Source organism: Paramormyrops kingsleyae, chromosome 7 (genome assembly GCF_048594095.1).
Source record: "Paramormyrops kingsleyae isolate MSU_618 chromosome 7, PKINGS_0.4, whole genome shotgun sequence".
Lineage (NCBI taxonomy): Eukaryota > Metazoa > Chordata > Actinopteri > Osteoglossiformes > Mormyridae > Paramormyrops > Paramormyrops kingsleyae.
In genome coordinates this window covers 18528273-18546874 of record NC_132803.1, presented here as the reverse complement: position 1 = coordinate 18546874, position 18602 = coordinate 18528273, and the positions used below count along the sequence as shown (strand labels likewise).

The following is an 18602-nucleotide window of genomic DNA, read 5'->3' as shown; positions in this document are numbered from 1 at the left end:
CCACGATACAGCACACCATGCATGAGCAGCAGGTGCCATGTCAGCACCTAAACCTGTATTGGTGCATTCTCTGGAAGGATGGCCTTTAGTGACAGGAAAATTAGAATATATAGAGCCATAGTCATATTGTTGATAGTGGACAAGCAGCAGGTCTGTTTTTACTTAACTGAGACTGCCAGGAACCCACTAATAATAGGATATCCATGGCTCTGTAAGTACACTAATAAATTTGACTGGTTCAAGAGAAGTGTTAGTGTAGGGCCCAAACTTTTAACTCAGTCACCTCCACTGGGCGGCACTGAAGAGTGCTCAGCTATCCAGGTTTACAATGATCTTCCCAGAACTTCTGAACTAAAGTCATATGACTTCTCTGAGCCTTATCATGACCTAGCTAAAGGCTTTATTAGGCTTCAGTGTTGTCCCACTGTTTTAACTGCTGCACATGAACTTTATTACACGCATTGTAATGCACACTATTACTGTATTAAACACATTGTAATGCACACTATTACCTTTCCCAGTTCCACTCAGTCAGGACACATATGCACAGATACACTTTAACTTGTTGCAGTGTTACATTGCACATCCTTTTATTTGTAGTTTTCTTATATAGTCTATTTGTTTTTTTATATATATATTTTTTTGTATAACTTTTATATATCTTTATCTTTTTCTACACATTTTATTGGGTTGTCATTTTGGTCACACCTATACCAAGAGGAATACCCTGTACACTTGGTACTTGGTGAATAATAAAGATTCTGATTCTGATGACTGTGCTATGGACCTGTTACCTGGAATCAGGTCTCCACAAGGGTAACTGTACCCTGTCAGTCCCAGAAGATAGCGCTGTGGTGGAGTATCTTGGTGAAATGTTGCAGAAGGTCCTGATGTGACCCTCTACCTCATCTGTAACCCTCATGACTGTTTTTTGTACCCAAGGAGGATATGGGTATGAGGACATGGGTATGAGGACATGTGTATGAGGACATGGGTATGAGGACATGTGTATGAGGACATGTGTATGAGGACATGTGTATGAGGATATGGGTATGAGGACATGTGTATGAGGACATGTGTATGAGGATATGGGTATGAGGACATGTGTATGAGGATATGGGTATGAGGACATGTGTATGAGGATATGGGTATGAGGACATGTGTATGAGGATATGGGTATGAGGACATGTGTTGACTAGAAGAGACTGAATACCATCAAGAACAAGTACCGATCTTGGTGGAGTAACCGTATCCACCAAGATAGCCTCCCTTGATATGTGTTGGGGTGGGGGGGGATGGGCTTTTTGCACAATTATGCTGTTTGTCCTATTCAAACATGCAACTTTCTTCCAAGCCTTCATGAATGACAACTGACTTCAAACTTAAACAACCTAGGTTTAGTTACCAAGGCCACTCAGAACAAACAAGACATAGCTACACATGCAGAAATAAACCAGTTCCTACACATATTACTAAAGGTGCACATTTCTTCTTTATTCATACATAGAAAAATCTTTGCGATAGTTGTCATTCACATATTTTAAAAATGAAATAAAATATTTAGAAACATTTACATACAATCTCAATTAAAAACTAATTTCAACGCTTAGTCTAAGATATTGTAAATCCAGTAGTTCATGATTCAATGACAGTAGAATTCTAATATTTTTTAATGTTATTAATTAAGCTTAATATACAAATATGCAGTGCTCAAAGTTTGGATCTATTACTGAACCTCATAAAGCATCATCTACTCTTATGTTACATTTCAAGTTAAAATATATGTTTTAAGATTAGCTCTTAATTTACACCACACAGCTTTTCTTTGGCACTAAGATGCTCAGAGATACATGAAAAAATGTTATCAATCAGCTTTACTACTCAAACCTATTGTTTCTGTTTTTGTTTATCCTTGAACAGCATTTGTAAGTTCTGCCCTTGCTGCATTCAGTAGTCACTTTAAAGGGGAGCATTTTGACATCATATTTCTTGACTGATTGAACCAATCAAGGAATCACAGGAGAAAATGAGGTATTACCAAGGTTTGTTCAGTGCAATATAGAGTACAGAGCTGTTTAATCCTGCAAGTCTACAGATGGCTAAATAATTTATAATAATTATTGATTTGCGCAACATGGAGCTACTTTGACACTGTCATCCACTCTTTCAATAATTATTACTGCATATTTTTTTAAAAATGTACAACATATTCTATATTAAAGGTGACACTGAAAAATAATATTCCCCACTCTCCATAAAAGTCCATGACAGCCTGCACAGTTTAAGTATCTGACCTCTGCATTAAAAGTTATAGCAAAAATACTGCATACAAAAAAGAATCTCAAAATTACTGTGAAAAAAATAATGACATCATAATTATTATAATGCTGGTCAAAAAGTATGCATATGAATTGATTCCCTGATGTTGATTTTCTGGTGCAATGTTGCTACACTAGTAAATGCTCAGCTTCAGTCTGCACATCCTCTGATCACACTGTTGTCTGTGAGTTCCGTGTCCTCATCCTCCCTCTCAGCTAAATGACCCATGTCCATTTCACCATCACAATGGCTGGTAGGTATAGCAGGCTTGAAGGACCCAGAGCGACAGGAGGCGAAAGGGAAGAAGCAAGACATACGAATGGTGCTCTTGTTGACAGTCTCTGTGCTCTTGCAGCGTGGGTCAGCTTGCCGCACCTGCTGCTCCAGTTCCATGCGGAGCTCCTCCAGCTCCTGACTTAGGCTCGTTATCTTATTCACCAGGGTAATATCCCCACCCCCGAAGATCTGCACTTCTGGGATCCAGCGGAGGTAGCGCTGCATCCACAGCCGGATGGCGGGTCCATCCAGGTCAGGCAGAAGCAGCCCGTGGTAGTCCAGAGGCTTTTGCTGCCAAGCGTTGTAGAATTCCCATACGGAAGCTTGGGCTGAGTCAGACAAGTGCATCCAGCGACTGATCCGTGTTCCCCTCAGCATCTTCCTCAGGCTTTCGGTCTCTTCTTTGAAAAAGTATTTTTTTGGAGGAGTTGCATTGGGTAAAGACAACTGCCTTATGGGCTGATGATGAAATAAAAACATCGCACTTTTAGTGGGGATATTGTTCTTCTGATAAACAGCTTTTATTCTGCTTGTTCCAATTTTATTTTTCAGTTTTATGTAACATAATCATATATACAGAACAGAACTTAAATATGGATGAAAAATGTTTTTAAACTCATGTATTGAATTCAAGCATTTGTAACCACTACATTTGGTCAGGATTATAATAATACTTAAAAATAAGTGCTCACAGAAAGTCTTGGGATGCTTGCATAATTCTGTAAAAATTTCAAGAATTTATTGGTTTCACAACATTTAACTTATCTGCACATATTTTCTGCATAGACATTTTCTTTTTAAGTGTCATTTTTCTGCTAGTAATTACAATTGTAGTCACTGACTACCAAAGGGATAATACACACACATATTTGGTGTTTTATGCTATTGCAAATGTGATATTAATTAAAAAGCACCCAGTGAGACTCGTTGTGAATGAACTTTTTAACTCAGAACAGCTGTTTTAGAACTATAATTTGGGTTTCAATGTATTACTACTTGAAATTAATGTTTTACTTAAAACTACTAGTTGCTTCTAATGTGATACATATTTTTAAACGAATAAATGAATAATTATCGTTATAAAACCAATAAATTTGCAGTGTTTGTAATGAATTCAGCAAGCATCCCAAGATTTTCTGAGAGCACGGTATGATGATGACTTACCTTAGGACGCTGATTTTTGTTACGCGTTTTCTCTTGTTTTGACTTCTCTCTGTACAATGGATTAAAGAGAAACTCCTGGGATTTGCAGTCAAATTGCAAGGACCAGTCCCACACAGAGGGAATGTTTAATAGGCTTCCGTGTGTTTGAGACTCAGTCTGTGAAGACAAGATTGATAAACATCAAAGCAAATACTTATGGAGTGTGTGATGTCAGTCCACTACTCCACATTCTGCTGCTGAGATGTTTTAGGACTGATCCATCCATCCACCTGAAGACCAGGGAGTGTGAAGAAATAACTGTCCTCCCATTACTGCTTTTGGTAGTTCAAGAAACATGAATTTACAATCCAGTTCTTGAATTTTATATCTGGAGATTCAAATTTATGAGACAAGCAAAACAAGATAGAAACCTGCAAGAAAAACTGAAACGCTTTTGTATAGTGTACTCTATGGCTGAAAATTTCAAATACTGCAATGTGATTTTTTTTGTGAAATACTGATATTTATAAAGCAAATGACTAGTTGAAAATACCAAAAATAAACCCTAGCCAAAGAGAACTTATCTACCAATACAGTCGGGAGGTAGTAGAGTAGTACAAATACAGCGCCCTCCACAATTATTTGCAACCCTTGTAAAGATTTGTAAAAAGGGTTAGAAAAAAAATCCACCTTTTGGTGAAGTAGCTTCATGTCACACTGAAAAATTGAGAAAAAATTCAACCTTTCATTAACAAAAATTTATTCCAAGAAAAAAAAAATCCTTCATCAAGAAATAATTATCTTTAACAAAAACACATGTGCCATGATTATTGGCACCCCTGTACAACCTCCCTTTGCCAGTATAACAGCACTGAGTCTTCTCCTATAACATTTTACAGGTTTGGAGAATAAAGAGCAGGACATCAGAGTCCATTCCTCTTTACAGAACCTGTCAAGATCATCCAGGGTCTTAAGCCATCTCTTGTGCCCTCTCCTCTCCAGCTCAGCCCACAGGTTTTCAATGTGGTTCAGGTCAGGGGACTGAGATGGCCATGTCAGAAGCTTCTCCGGTCAGCTAACCATTTTTATGTTGATATGGACATGTGCTTAGGATCACCGTCCTGCTGGAAGATCCAATGATGGCCCAGTTTTTGTTTCCTGGCAGAGGCCAAATTTTGATTTAAAACGTCCTGGTATTTCATGGCTGGGCGGCACGGTGGTTTGCGCTGCTGCCTTACAGCAAGATGGTCCTGGGTTCAGTCTCCAGGTCGGGTGTGGGGCCTTTCTGTGTGGAGTTCACATGCTCTCCCCATGTTCTTGGTCTTGTAATTCACCAACAGTCATCCTTGGGGACTTTTTTGCCTCTTTAATGATCCTCCTCACTGTACGTGGGGGAAAAATTAACTTGGGTCCTCCTCCAGGCAGATTTGTAACAGTTCCAGTTGTTTTATTATTGCCCTAACAGTAGAAATGGACATTTTAAGGTGAGTAGCTATTTTTTAATACCCATTCCCTGACTTATGAAGGTCAACACACTTCTCCCTCATTTGGTCTGTATGTTCTCTTATCTTTCCCATGTTGATGGATGACTAAGGGAATTTGGCCTCTGTGTCGCCTCATGTTCGTATCCCTGTTAACCAGGAAGTCATGGATTACAGCTTGAAGGTTCCTATTCACTCCACTCAACTCAAAGATGTACAATTTACAGGGGAAACATGCTTCAGTTACATTGTGTTCACTATAATTTCCAGGGGTGCCAATAATCATGGCACATGTGTTTTTGTTATTTCTTGATGAAGGATTTTTTTTCTCTTGGAATAAATTTATGTTGATGAAAAGTTGGATTTTTCTCAATTTTTCAGTGTGACATGAAGCTGCTTCACCAAAAAGTGGATTTTTAAAAATCTTTATAAGGGGTGCCAATAATTCTGGAGGGTGCTGTGAGTTTGTGCCAACAAATCACTTGCTTCTGCTCAATATAATATCAATAGAAGCTAAAGTATTTCCATACAGCAGATGGCTATAGTATTTTAGCAATCATTTCTTGTTCACTTGTCACCTGCTCACTCATTTTTGTTAATTTTTTTCACAAACTCACCACACTGTCTATGAATGGGTCTAGCAGCAACAAGAAAACTATGATTTGCTCAGTGAGCTCATGCAAAGCTCATGCAAATGAAGCAGTGGTAAACTTTACACCAATTTTGTAATTTACACTAGATAATCTTGAAAAGAAATAATAACAACAATAAAAAAGCATTCTAAGTTTTGTTTATCCATCCATCCATCCATCTTCTGAAACCGCTGAATCCCAACTGGGATTGCGGGAGGGACCGGAGCCTACCCCGGGAACAATGGGCGCAGGCGGGGAGTTTTGTTTATGACAAAGTAAGAATGTTTTAAAGAAACGTATTGATGATCTCCGTTAAGTGTTTGTTATCATGAGGATCAGCCTGCCCCCCACTTAATTTTATCAGCAACATTTCAAAATACTAGAACTATATTAGAAAATATATACCACGCTATAATGTCTGAGTGATATGATGGAATGAAAAATTTGTTACCATTCTATCCAAATCTCAACCCAGCTGACCATCACGGTCCTTATGATGTGGCAACTGCATGTCCATAACATTATTATCGCACATCACCCAGCCCTACACTCTATACCTCAGAAAGTACTATGAAAATGACCTGGAACTGCAGTAAAGTTATCCCCATGCAGATGTTGTAATGCTTGCCTTCATGCTGGAGACTCTCTGGTAGGGTGAGCTGAAGATGAATGTGCTGAATATGGCGACACTGATGCTGTCAGAGAGGACCGTCAAGTAGGTTTCTGAGAACTGGAATGCCAGGCTGTGCTGCTGAAGAAGCTGCCAAACACACTCCAGGAAAAGCAGGAATACCGGAGACTGCAGCAGGAGGGTAGAGGGATCAAACACAGGACGCCCAGAAACAAGTGTCATTAAAGCTTCAGCGTCCAGCTGGTTGATGACATTCACAAAATTTTCCCTTAGTCAAGTATTTCCACAAGTGTACCTCCTTGTCCTTATTGTTTAGATGGTTGCAGCGCTCCAGAAAGTTGTGGCCACCAACAACCCACTCTTTCTGCACCAAACTCTGGAAGCCTGTCAGTGTTCGGTAGTGAGGGTCCAGCATCAGCTGGACAAGGCTGGAGATCACACAGCTGAGGTCTGTGCCTCCATCCTCTGGTGCAGAATTAACAAACACACTTGGTTATTCATACTGTATCTTTTAGCATTGTATATTTTTACATTAAGCAGTACAGCAGGCTTATAAAGTGCTTTCCCATTGGGAGTATACTTTTAAATATGTATAACATGTATTTGAATAAAAGAAATTGTACACTTTTTCCTCACCGATAAGAAGGATGTTTGTATTTTCCTTTTCCAAGTATTCAACAACCTCAACAGCTTTATGAAGACACTGCCTGTAAAAAATGGACAAAACAATAATGAACAACATCCTTAATGACCCCCCCACACTCCGGGAAATTTTATCAGCAGCATCTTCTCCCCCAGCATTGGATTTGTCATAGAATTTAGCCCTTGGGGAAAAATTACTGGGGGACCTCACTAGAGGGGATCCTACTTCTGATATAAGGGCAGTATTTGAACTACATAACTTTTCAAACAAACTATTTGGCTATACAGTTGAAAGGAAATCCAACAGAGCATGATAGGACAATACTGAATCTTGAAATTTCCTGAAATATCACAATGCGATTTTGATAAAGCAAAAAATGAGTTGAAAATGTATCAAAAACAAACTATAGCCAAACTGAACTTATCATCTACCAAATGAGTTCCTCAAAAATTTAATATTGCACATTGTCAAACATATTATTGGATATTTTGTTCTTTTTTAATTCTCTGGCTATAAATATAGCCACCCAACCCACAATCCACAACCCTTTCTGTGAAATTAAATGAAGTTACTGATCAGTGCTTTAGAGAAGCTTTAAACAACCCTACAAAGGTAAACCCAGAAAGGGCTGATGCTTATTCTTACAAACAGACAACAAAGAAATTTTATATATGAACTGCTTAAGAATGTATTGATGTTTCAAATTGCATTGCAATTATTATCTTTTCAAGGGGCAAAATTATCATTCCATCCTTCATCTTGCCTTGAGTAACTGCACTACTGCACTTATGCCAATTATATCAAACCTCTCTGGGCCCACACCACAGTCTGAATAAAATATATGATCATTTAATTGACAGTATGGTTTTTCATGGAGTCATGGGAAATGAGGTTCTTTATGTGAGCCCTAAAAGGAATAAAAGGAGCTTATTACTTCTCTAAATCCTTTAAGACCCACTAAAAGACAGCTGTCTCCCAAGACCGGCGAGCACCTTTGAGCATCATCCTTTATGAGCAGTTTCGCATGACATCACTTCCTATGTGCTACGTGATTATGGAGCAAACGTCGGAAGCATACCTGATGATGCTGAGCCATCTTGTGGTTTCCAGTGTAGAGAACCATTTCATATCAGAAATCCAAAATTCACCAATATTGTCTATATGAAGTAGCAAAAACAAATTAAAAATAATGGTCCATAAGGACTTCGTCCTTTGGACCCTTAATTACAAAGACTGGTAATAGTTTATTATCCAAAATAATAAAAAAATAATAATAAGGACGTGTGCTTCTGTATTTACAACATACAAAGAATTATTTTTTTCTGAGCATTAAAGTGGAAATATGATATTTTTTAATATTCTGATATACCACATACTATTTATATTATTGTCATATGTATGGTGATCACCTTGATGAAACAGTTTATCCTTTTATAGATTTAAAAAATATTTCGGATTTAATAAAACTTATGCACGCTAAACTACAAGCAGATCAGTACTTGTATCGCATAAACAAGAAAGCATCTTTCCAGTTCCATTGCTATTGCTGTGAGAACAGCTGACCAATGAGGAAGTTCTGCTTGAATCTGCTGTAGGACTGCTGGATGTCTTGGATGCTGGGAAGCGTCTCAGAGAGGTCCACTGCTTTTACAGCATAAAGGTAATTGTGAGCCACAGCATTCAGCATTCTGAAAAGAATCATTGCAAAGAAATCTTATTCTAACTTTTGTATCTGGTATTATGTAACTGTGACATTATTTTATTATTAAATATTGCTATTTTTGCTCCTGTATGTTACAGTGTTAATAATAACCGGACACAGAAGCATAGCAAAATAAAAAACAGTAAAATAAAAATGCAATAAAATATTTTGCAACGAAGAACATATTTTAGAGTGTTTTAGAGTTCTTTTTAGAATTTCTTTTACTGTATGAATAGGTTTAGTCTTGGGGAACTGCGTAAAAGAATATAAACCAGGGTAAAATGTATAATATGTTTCACATCTTTTCATGATAAGTAATAGCAAAAAAAAATAAAATAAATTATATACACACTCACACAAAGAATGGTGTGTCTAGTGTATTTATTTGAAAACCATTACGTAATTTTAGTCTGCTGAATTTTAAGGGTAAAAATCAAAAAAGGTCACTAACATAGTCTGAGTATAATGTTTGGTTTTCGAAAGACAAAAATAATTGTTTCACTTAGATAATTAAAATTTTCTGATACTGAAGATTCATTGTGGTCAGAAGTGATTCAGTTTACAGCGGTCTTTGAATTTGCATTCTAAATGTTCTGTACTGTGAAGTGCATGCAGTAGAACTCATTAATGGGTCATAACTGATGAAGAAAAGAGAACTATGAGCTACATAAGTGCAGCAATAAAATAAGAAAAAGTTCAGACGATGTACCTCTCCATGTACAGTTTTTGTGCCCGTAGGAAACTCTCCTCCTGCACCAAAGGTAAACTGGCAGTTTTAAACAGAGCACAGCCACTGTGGTGAGACCAGCACCAAATCTGAAAAGCAAACAAAATATTAATCCCCACACCAGACCCCCCAAAAAAATCTGTAATCAGTAAATTTAAATTTAGAATATTTTAAATATCCACCCATCCTTACAACAGCATATTCAGTACATGGTCACAGCAGGCCTAGAGCCTAGCCAAGGCCTTATAGGGTGAAAAGTGGGGGACATTTAGAGATGCTGATTTGGCATCTCCATGAATTAGGACTGTACAAAGAAACCAACATAACATGGGGAGAACATGGAAAATCCACATACACACACACACACACACACACACCAAGAGTGGGTGGGATTTGACTCAGCTCTCTGTGATTTTCTGCCTGTGACATTTTTACATTTATTGTCGATTGCTCTGTATAGCATTAACAGTCAAGATAGAAACCAGATAAAACTCTACACACAAGAATCTAAGAATGTGTTTGGGAAAGAGTTGCACTTAAATTTGTTTTTAAATACTATAAAGCTCATACATAAAATATATAAATAGCTAAATAGCATGAAGCTAAACACCATGCATGCTGCTAGTTTATCTGATAAGGTGAGAAGATGCCAGTATGTATAATGGCAAATAGGTCAAAAGCATATAAAAGACTTACGGGTACACCTTTCCCCTGATATGCTGCCAAATCCTTCTCCAAAACATTTGTTGGAATAAAGAAAAATTGTGGTAGCCTGTCAAATAAAACCCTGTACAACTTAAAACATAACATTCAGGAAGAGTACAATATAGCATGCTGCTACTGCTCATATTAAAATAAATTAAAATTTAACAAATTAATATATTTTAATAACTTTTAATACATTTTAAAAAATCATTAAAAAAAAATCAGTGCATGTTAAATGAATGTCCACCTAATACCTGCAATATACCAATCAGCCATAACATTAAAACCACATGCCTAATATTGTATAAGCATCCCCTTTGCTGCCAAAACAGCTCTAACCTATTGAGGCATAGACTCCACAAGGTGTCTTGTGGTATCTGGCATCAAGCAGCAGATCTTTTATGTCTAGTAAGTTGAAAGGTGGGACTTCCATGCATCAGACCTGTTTGAAATCAGGGGTATCCTCAGCATTCCTGCACTGCATTTTTGCAGTGTGGCAGTGCACATTATCCACCTGAAAGAGGCCACTGCCATCGAGGAAAACTGTTGCCCTGAAGGAGTGTACTTGTTCTGCAACAATGTTTAGGCAGGTGGTGCGTGTCAAAGAAACAAGAACATTCCCCAGAGCATCACACTCTCTCTGTCGCCTTGACTTCTTCCCATAGTGCACCCTGGTGCAAAGCGGTGTCATGCAAGCCAAAATTCTGAGGGGGTACAATAAGAGTGCCCCCCCATAAACCAACAAACAAATAATGACAACTTTCTGTAATTTCACAAGCTTTCTGTTTTCTTTTTTTAATACTGCAATTTTACTCTGATTGTTGACCTGGTGATAACAAATGGAATTCGGTGTTTTGTTATTTATAACCCATGACAGTGGTGGTAAAAAAAATAAAATGACTAGCTAGCGAGTCAGAAGGCTAAAGAACCGACCCAAGGGATGGCTACCTTAGCTGGTACTAACCAGCTATCTTGCAAAGCAAACTATGCCTATATTTCTAACACTTGCCCATTTTTCCTATTTCCAATACATCAGCTTCAAGAACTGACTGTTCACTTGCCTAATAAATAATTGACAGGTACCACTAAAATGAGATAATGTTATTCACTTCACCTGTCAGTCATTGTAATGTTATGGCTGATCAGTGTATACTTATTACATTAATAAATGTCAATGTGTCACTAATTCTCAATTTCTTCATTTTCATACAAAACAGAAATCTAGCATTAATACAAAGTATACTGCATACATTAGGATAACATACTTTTGTGAAATTGTAAAATCTTTATTTATTTCCAGTAATTTACAGTTTCCTTTGGTTCTCTTCATTTCCTCCATCCAATCAACAATGTTCTCAAACATCAGTGTCCTTGGTTTGTTTTGCGTTTCTATAAAAAGCACATGACAAATACATAACGATTTTATACATGAAATGGAAACAACACATTAATATTGATTTTTGTGCAAGACACCACTCGTATGAACCACCTTCGCATAACAGCAGCGCATTATCATTGTCTAAGTCTATATTTACATTCTATACCTGGAGCTCCTGCGATGTTTTCACAGTAGGAAAATGCAAAAATGCATCTGAGTGACTTCGGCTCTAGACTGTGGCGGACGATACCCTGAAAGATCTGCACAATAACCAGAAAAAACAAACAGTTACGACTGTTATGTGTGGTTTCAAAGTATGCACAGAGAGAACATAAAATACAGAAATGATGCCCAAACCTTTTTTGCTGCCTCTTCTTTGGCTAACTTGAGCGAGAACTGAAAGACCCGCAAGTCTTTACAGTGAACAATAATCCCGTTGGGATGTTTATTCTTCATTTGAGTATTTGTTATTAGTTTCCTTTTTTCATCATAATCTAGGTTTTAAAAAAATTACATTATAACTAGTTTTAAGTGCATGCATTTCATACAGTCCTGCATAATCAATATATAACACTGACACACTAACTGGGAAAGTCAAATGGAAGTAAGGTTCCTTCCAGCCTTAGTCTGATGATGTAATACATACCTCCATAGATCTGATCAACACATGTCAGGGGAATATCATTTTCTCCATATAACCTGTTTCTGAAAGGCTGAACCTGAAAGGCATACCAGAATAAACAAATTTACCAAAGCATTTTAATCATGTTAAACAGACTATAAGCTACTATTGGTTCTAGAAGTACATTTTCCTCTCTGTGAAGTAGTAAAAATTAATACTTTGGGTCATTTACCAATGTAAGATAATGCAAAACAAAATTACAACAGACTCATTACATTATCAGTACTATGCTCCAATTATATCTATGTACACTTAAATTTTTTACATGACATGTTTTGTATAACTTCAGTATAACCTCTCAAACTAAACTTGATGTAACTGCAAGAAATGCATTAGGTCTCTTATTCAGTGAGTATATAAAGGTAGCTTTTTATCTTTCCACTTCAATGCAATCAACCTTCTTGTTATCAAAGGCAATAGAATTTAACTGATAGATCAGTCTTCTAGGTTATCTTCAGCAACTATGTCAAAGAACGCAGTTAACTGGAAAGGTTAGAAAGAAATGTTTGCAAGGGGTTCTGAAAATCTATGTCCAATACGTATGAAGTTGTCTTCAGCCAACTCAAGCACTAAATCATTTCCCCAGTAGTTTAATGATAGAGAGAGGGGGCAGTAGACTGATAGATCCATATGATTATACCTCTCACATGGAATTATGGGCACAATATCTAGGGTAATACTGTTTTTGTGCTGGGGAAACCAGGCCAGTTTAGTTAGTACAAAGTTCAAAAGTTGCAGACATCTAAATAGGCTGTTTTCATTTTTAATTTAACTGGGAGAATGAACAAAAATATTAATATACAGATCTCTAAAAGACATTTTAAAGAAAAATATAGCAATCTATTGGAGCTGAGAAGAACATTAATACGAGTTCTAATTTTCTCCTTAAATTAATCCATTTAGAGGAAAATAAAAAGCCCTGGATTATTCTTGTATGATGAAAGTTACACCAGTAAAATGCTAAATGAACAAGGAGTGAAGATGTTTTGAATATGATGTTGCAAAATCTAGCTAAGTGATTTCTTAACGAGATCTTCATGTTCCTTTGTGCACTGTGCGCAACATAATCAAGAATTTCACAACACATGGCACTGCAGCTAATCTCCCTGGACGTGGACGGAAGAGAAAAATTGATAGACTGTGACGAAAAATAGTCAGAATGGTGGATAAACAGCCCCAATCAGCTTCTAAACAAATTCAAGCTGTTCTGCAGACTCAGGGTGCAACAGTGTCAGCTCGAACTATCTGTCGACATCTGAACGAAATGAAATGCTATGGCAGGAGTTCCAGGAAGACACAGAAACATAAAAAAGTCAGAGTGGAGTTTGCCAAAATGTACTTGAGGAAGCCAAAATCTTTTGGACAGATGAGACCAAGGTAGAGCTTTTTGGTAAAGCGCATCATTCTACTGTTTACAGAAAACGGAATGAGGCCTACAAAGAAAAGAACACGGTACCTACAGTCAAACATGGTGGAGGTTCCAAGATGTTTTGAGGATGTTTTGTTGCCTCTGGCACTATGTGCCTTGACTGTGTGCAAGGCATCATGAAATCTGAGGACTACCAAAAGATTTTGGGGCACAATGTAGGGCCCAGTGTCAGAAAGCTGGGTCTGTGTCAGAGGTCATGGGGGTTCCAGCAGGTCAATGACCCCAAACATACCTCTAAAAGCACCCAGAAATGGTTGAAGACAAAGCACTGGAGAGTTCTGAAGTGGCCAGCAATGAGTCTGGATCTAAATCTGATTGAACACGTATGGTGAGATCTCAAAATTGTTGTTTTGAGTATGTACAGGTGTAACAAGCTTGTTGATGGTTATAGGAAGCGACTGATTTCAGTTATTTTTTCCAAAGGGTGTTCAACCAAATATTAAGTTGAGGGTGCCAATAATTTTGTCCGGCCCAGTTTTTTGAGTTTTTGTGTGAAATGTCAAATTTGGCTTCTTTTCTTCGTTTTTGTGTAGTTTCAATGCACATAAAGGAAATAAACATGTGTATACCAAAACATTTGTAACTGCAACAGTTTTCTGGGACAAATGGTGCATTTTCTGGAAAATTACCAACAATTTTAGCCATGACTGTAGTTTCCAAGAAAAGGTGCAGAAACATTTCAAAGATGATCAATAGAAACAGAATGCAACTGAGCTAAATTTCAAGCAAAGGGTCTGAATTCTTCTCAATGGAAGGTTTAATTAAATTTTTCTTTACTTTTTATAAATTTGCAAACATTTCTGAAATTGTCATTATGTTTTGTCATCATACAGTATAGAGTGCAGATTGTTTTGAATAAAAATTTAATTTTAGCATAAGGCTGCCACATTTTTAAAATATGAAAAAAGTGGTCTGAGTACTTTTTGAGAGCACTGTATGCTGTAAGTAATTGAATTTCCTGCCATAGAAAGGTTTTCCTGAGCTTACTACTCTATAGGACATGAATAGGACAGTTACTCTTCTCTTTAACCTTAAAATCTATAATTATTTTTCTCTTGATGAAGCATTTAACTTATAGCTTTATTTCTGTAAAATCTGGAGATCACATACTAAAAAGAAAGCAAACTTGCATCTTAAAATAGCAGCAACAGTTCCTCTAGCAGTACACATGGTGGATGATAATGGAGGTGAAAGAACGCTGGGGAACTTCCCCATGTTGAAGCATGAAATATAGCAGTAGACATCGGCTAATGCGGCACTCACCACATCCTCTAAGAGCACTTGGTCACTGACAAATGAAATGCGAAAGTTGGTGCAGAACAGTGTACCCATAATGCTGCCCTCAAGCAGATCATCGTGGGTGCACTTTAACACAGGACTGGCACTGCAAAATACTACTTCACCTGTAATGTAATAACAATAACAATAGAGAAGTAAACTTTCATATTACAGGATATGACAAATAGATATCTCTCTGGAGTATAATTGGACAATATTGATCACAAACAACATGAGGATGACCCAGTACAAGTCTGTACAAAATCTGAAGTACCTTTGCTAGAAAGTCTCAGACCACCCCACACAAAAGCGAGTTGTCATATATACCTTCACAGATAAAACCGCATCCTTGGAGAAACAGCCAAAATACTAATTCTCTCAGTGCATAACTTACTATAAATGTGTGGCTAAGGCAACAGATTAAAATGATGTACCAGACCATGTTTTGAATTACCTGGCAAAAAAACTGGATTTTTTTCCTGCAGTGCATCGTTTCCTTTCTGCTTAAGTCAAAAGAAAAAGAAACGAGAGAGAAACGTGTTATTCCATCCATTGCCCGTTTAGTACAGGACCATGATGGGCCTGGGACCTTTCACAGGGTATTAATTCTGACCATCCATCCAGTAAAACCTACTCCATGAAGGGCACGGAGCAAGGCATGGGACTAACATGAACAGTACTCATGTAACGGCATGCAATGGCATGGGGGGGGGGGGGGAACATACCCATGGGCCTTTATTTTATAAGTTAACAAGTATTTTCCCAAAAGGCTGATTGTCCACAATGCTTATAAAGGAAGCAGGGAAGTAATTTCATGACAAAGGAAAGCTAACATCAAAAAATACCCATGAGGATGTAACTTCCCCAACATATTTTGAGCAGCACCCAAGACAGTTTGAAGCCTCAGTATTGCCTAGAGTATTGTCCTTATATCAACCATACACAATTTCCTTCCTTCAGTAATAAAGAGCTGAGCTGCTCTTAACAATGCAAATTAAAATAACTACAAAGACACTGAGAACTCAAGCGTAGTGAAGTTTCTGTAGTCTTGCAACTCTGAAACTGGACTAGGTTTTTTTTTTTATACTAACACATCTACCGCTGCCTAAAAGAGGAAGTAAATTTACCGTATTTAGCGTCCTTGCTAAACATCATTCTTAAATGGTTTGCATACGGCTTTCAGGGAAACTGAACAAACAGGCATGTCGAACTTGAACAAAAGAAAACAATGCATACTCAGTATATAAACACTCTGCGTGGAGTTAATCGTTAGCCTGAAACGGGTGCTCAAAGGCTCACGGGTTATTGTTAAACCTTGGAAAAACCTGAGTTCTGCATCTTTTACATGGCACTTTACTTACAGGGTAAAAATTAAAAACTGAGTACGTGTAGACTGTCCCGAATCATTCTGCATTCCACCGGCGCACAGGGTGCATATTAAATAGAAAAACACTTAAAGTCAACAATAGCAGCAACGGTAACTAGAAAGAACCACAATGTGTGCCGCACAATAATGCGTTTACAAGTCATTCACTAGAAGTTTCAGGTTAACGTTCATACTAGGGCGCATTGTGCACCATATCAACCACCTTAGCCAGCTTTAGTACCGAGGTTATCCACAGCGATGAAATACCACTTGTGAAATTCTGTGACTGAGTTGCTTAAACTTTTGATACTGAAATGAAGAAACTGGAGTGGTTCAAAGAGACGTTCCCTAGGACAGTTTACAGAACGTTTTCGGGTAAAATTAATTATCATCTATCATTAAACCTACCAACCACAACTAATCCTACTCATTGTTTGAAAACAATTAATTTTGCATTCAGAATTGTGGAAGGCTTTGGTAATACTTCACTGGCCAAAGTGAATAGGTTTAATCTGCACAAACAACTTAAAATAAGAGAATTTTCATTTTATATACAGCTAGCGCATTCATTATAACTCCACAAGGAGCATGCATTCTCGGACCTTCGATCCCTTGATACTCCAGCAAGGTTCACCTTGAAACAGCTTCATAATTTACAATCGAGGCTGTTCTTTCTATAAACGAAATCAAACGATTATTTGCAAACAATTAAAAAATCACTTAATTGTTTGGCGACTTCGATTTAACGAAGATGGACTGTGGAAAAGTATACGCGGTGAAATACCGTACTCCGATCTGAGCAGCTACAGAATTTTAGTAGGTAGTATATATACTTCTATCAAAAGGATTTCATTATTGTTCTTCACATTTTTTACAATTATATATCTTTGATTAATCGATACGAGATGTTTCATTGGAAGTTGGTCACGTTAATTATTATGGGAACAAATTGTTTCAGAAATGCCATACTTGTTTCATAAGTCCATTCTGTTTCTAGAGCTATATGCGATTATGTTCTTTCTGTACAGTAACTTTCCGGACTAACTGCAAATTACTGTATTAAATTATCAAGTTAAACAACTTATTAAACATATATAACAGTAAATTTTATTTGCCATGAACTGTTATTTGAAAAATACGTTAATAATACAGTTAAAAGCAGAGCTATTAAGAAATTAGTTGAACCTTAGTTCATGTTTAGACTTTATAAGCACCAGAAAGTATTTCACTGTAATATATTTAAAATGCATTTTAATTAGAAACATACGTACCTCAGGATTAACATAGGAAACAAACGAAGGCTTTGTATATTTTCCACCGTTACTCCCTAGAGAAAACATCTCGAAAGCAGCTGCGTTAATTACTTTTTTAAAACAGGCTGTAAATACAAACCATTCGTAAAACTAAGTTACGCCGAAACGCTCATCGCTTCTTCCGCGAAGGTTTCTGCAACTTCACGCGAACCTGGAACTGTCACGCTCCACGGTGGGCGGGCACAAAGTAACCAGGAGGGTTTTCATTGGTCGACGGCCTGTCTTTCCACCCATATGTCAGGGACTGTTTCTTTGAAAACTTCCTAATTTTGCAGGTGGATGTATAAACAGGAAGTAAACCGAACAGCACCTATCAGGCCTAGCCTGAAGTGCGCACTACTTAATACTACTTAATATATATATAAATACATTTTAATACGGAAATAATTTCCAAATGTAACCAGTAATAAAGTGAGAGAGTTATTTATACTCGCAAAACAAAACACAGCACAGAATGTAATTAGTGTATCAAGATTCACTCTGGCCAGAAGTACTTGTTTCACATATCACACGGTTATCTTAATACACAACACATGACATTTGTTTCAATTCATTCGTCTATCGTACTACACCACAAAATTTTACAACGAAAAGTGGCAGTATTGGCCATGCCTGGCAGTTCGATTGGAGATTAAATAACGCGCAGTTACGGTGTATAATACCTATTTTATTTAACTTGGATTGATCTGGAACAACCTAGCCCAACCCCCAAATCATTGTCAGTTACCTCAGTTGTATATTTCCTTTTACTTCATTTTCCTTAATCTGAAGAAATGTTTGCTTTTTGACTAATTCAACATAACCCTAAAATAATACATACTGGTAACAACGTAAAAGTTAAGTTTACCCTGCCATTACCAAAGTCTGCTATCCAATGGCTTATAAATTTTCATTTCA

General features: G+C 37.2%; 1 protein-coding gene across 3 annotated transcripts; it reads right to left on the bottom strand.

Moving 5' to 3' along the window:
• Window positions 1–1473: 1473 nt before the first annotated feature.
• Window positions 1474–17889, bottom strand: LOC111849952 (myotubularin-related protein 12-like). 3 transcript variants are annotated; one of them, XM_023823302.2, is made up of 16 exons: window positions 17664–17889; window positions 15481–15529; window positions 15012–15151; window positions 12284–12356; window positions 11995–12131; window positions 11804–11897; window positions 11525–11648; window positions 10251–10341; window positions 9537–9643; window positions 8689–8813; window positions 8204–8282; window positions 7119–7189; window positions 6778–6947; window positions 6480–6650; window positions 3760–3915; window positions 1474–3054 (listed from the first exon to the last, which is right to left on the bottom strand). In XM_023823302.2, exons 1-16 carry the CDS (start codon window positions 17730–17732, stop codon window positions 2470–2472), a joined length of 2241 nt encoding a protein of 746 aa, XP_023679070.1. In that variant the 5' UTR covers window positions 17733–17889; the 3' UTR covers window positions 1474–2469. The 3 variants fall into 3 exon arrangements, with proteins under 3 accessions (XP_023679070.1, XP_023679072.1, XP_023679071.1); XM_023823304.2 differs by having other exon boundaries at window positions 10251–10326; window positions 17664–17888; XM_023823303.2 differs by having other exon boundaries at window positions 15481–15526; window positions 17664–17887.
• Window positions 17890–18602: the final 713 nt, after the last annotated feature.

Bases quoted from the DNA above. Each gene is read 5' to 3' on its own strand.
- LOC111849952 (XM_023823302.2), bottom strand. From the start codon at position 17,732: ATGTTTTCTCTAGGGAGTAACGGTGGAAAATATACAAAGCCTTCGTTT. The intron at 15,530-17,663 runs GTACGTATGTTT...TTTTGACTTAAG, and splicing joins TTTCCTATGTTAATCCTGAG to CAGAAAGGAAACGATGCACT. The intron at 7,190-8,203 runs GTATGCTTCCGA...CATTTTTTACAG, and splicing joins AGATGGCTCAGCATCATCAG to GCAGTGTCTTCATAAAGCTG.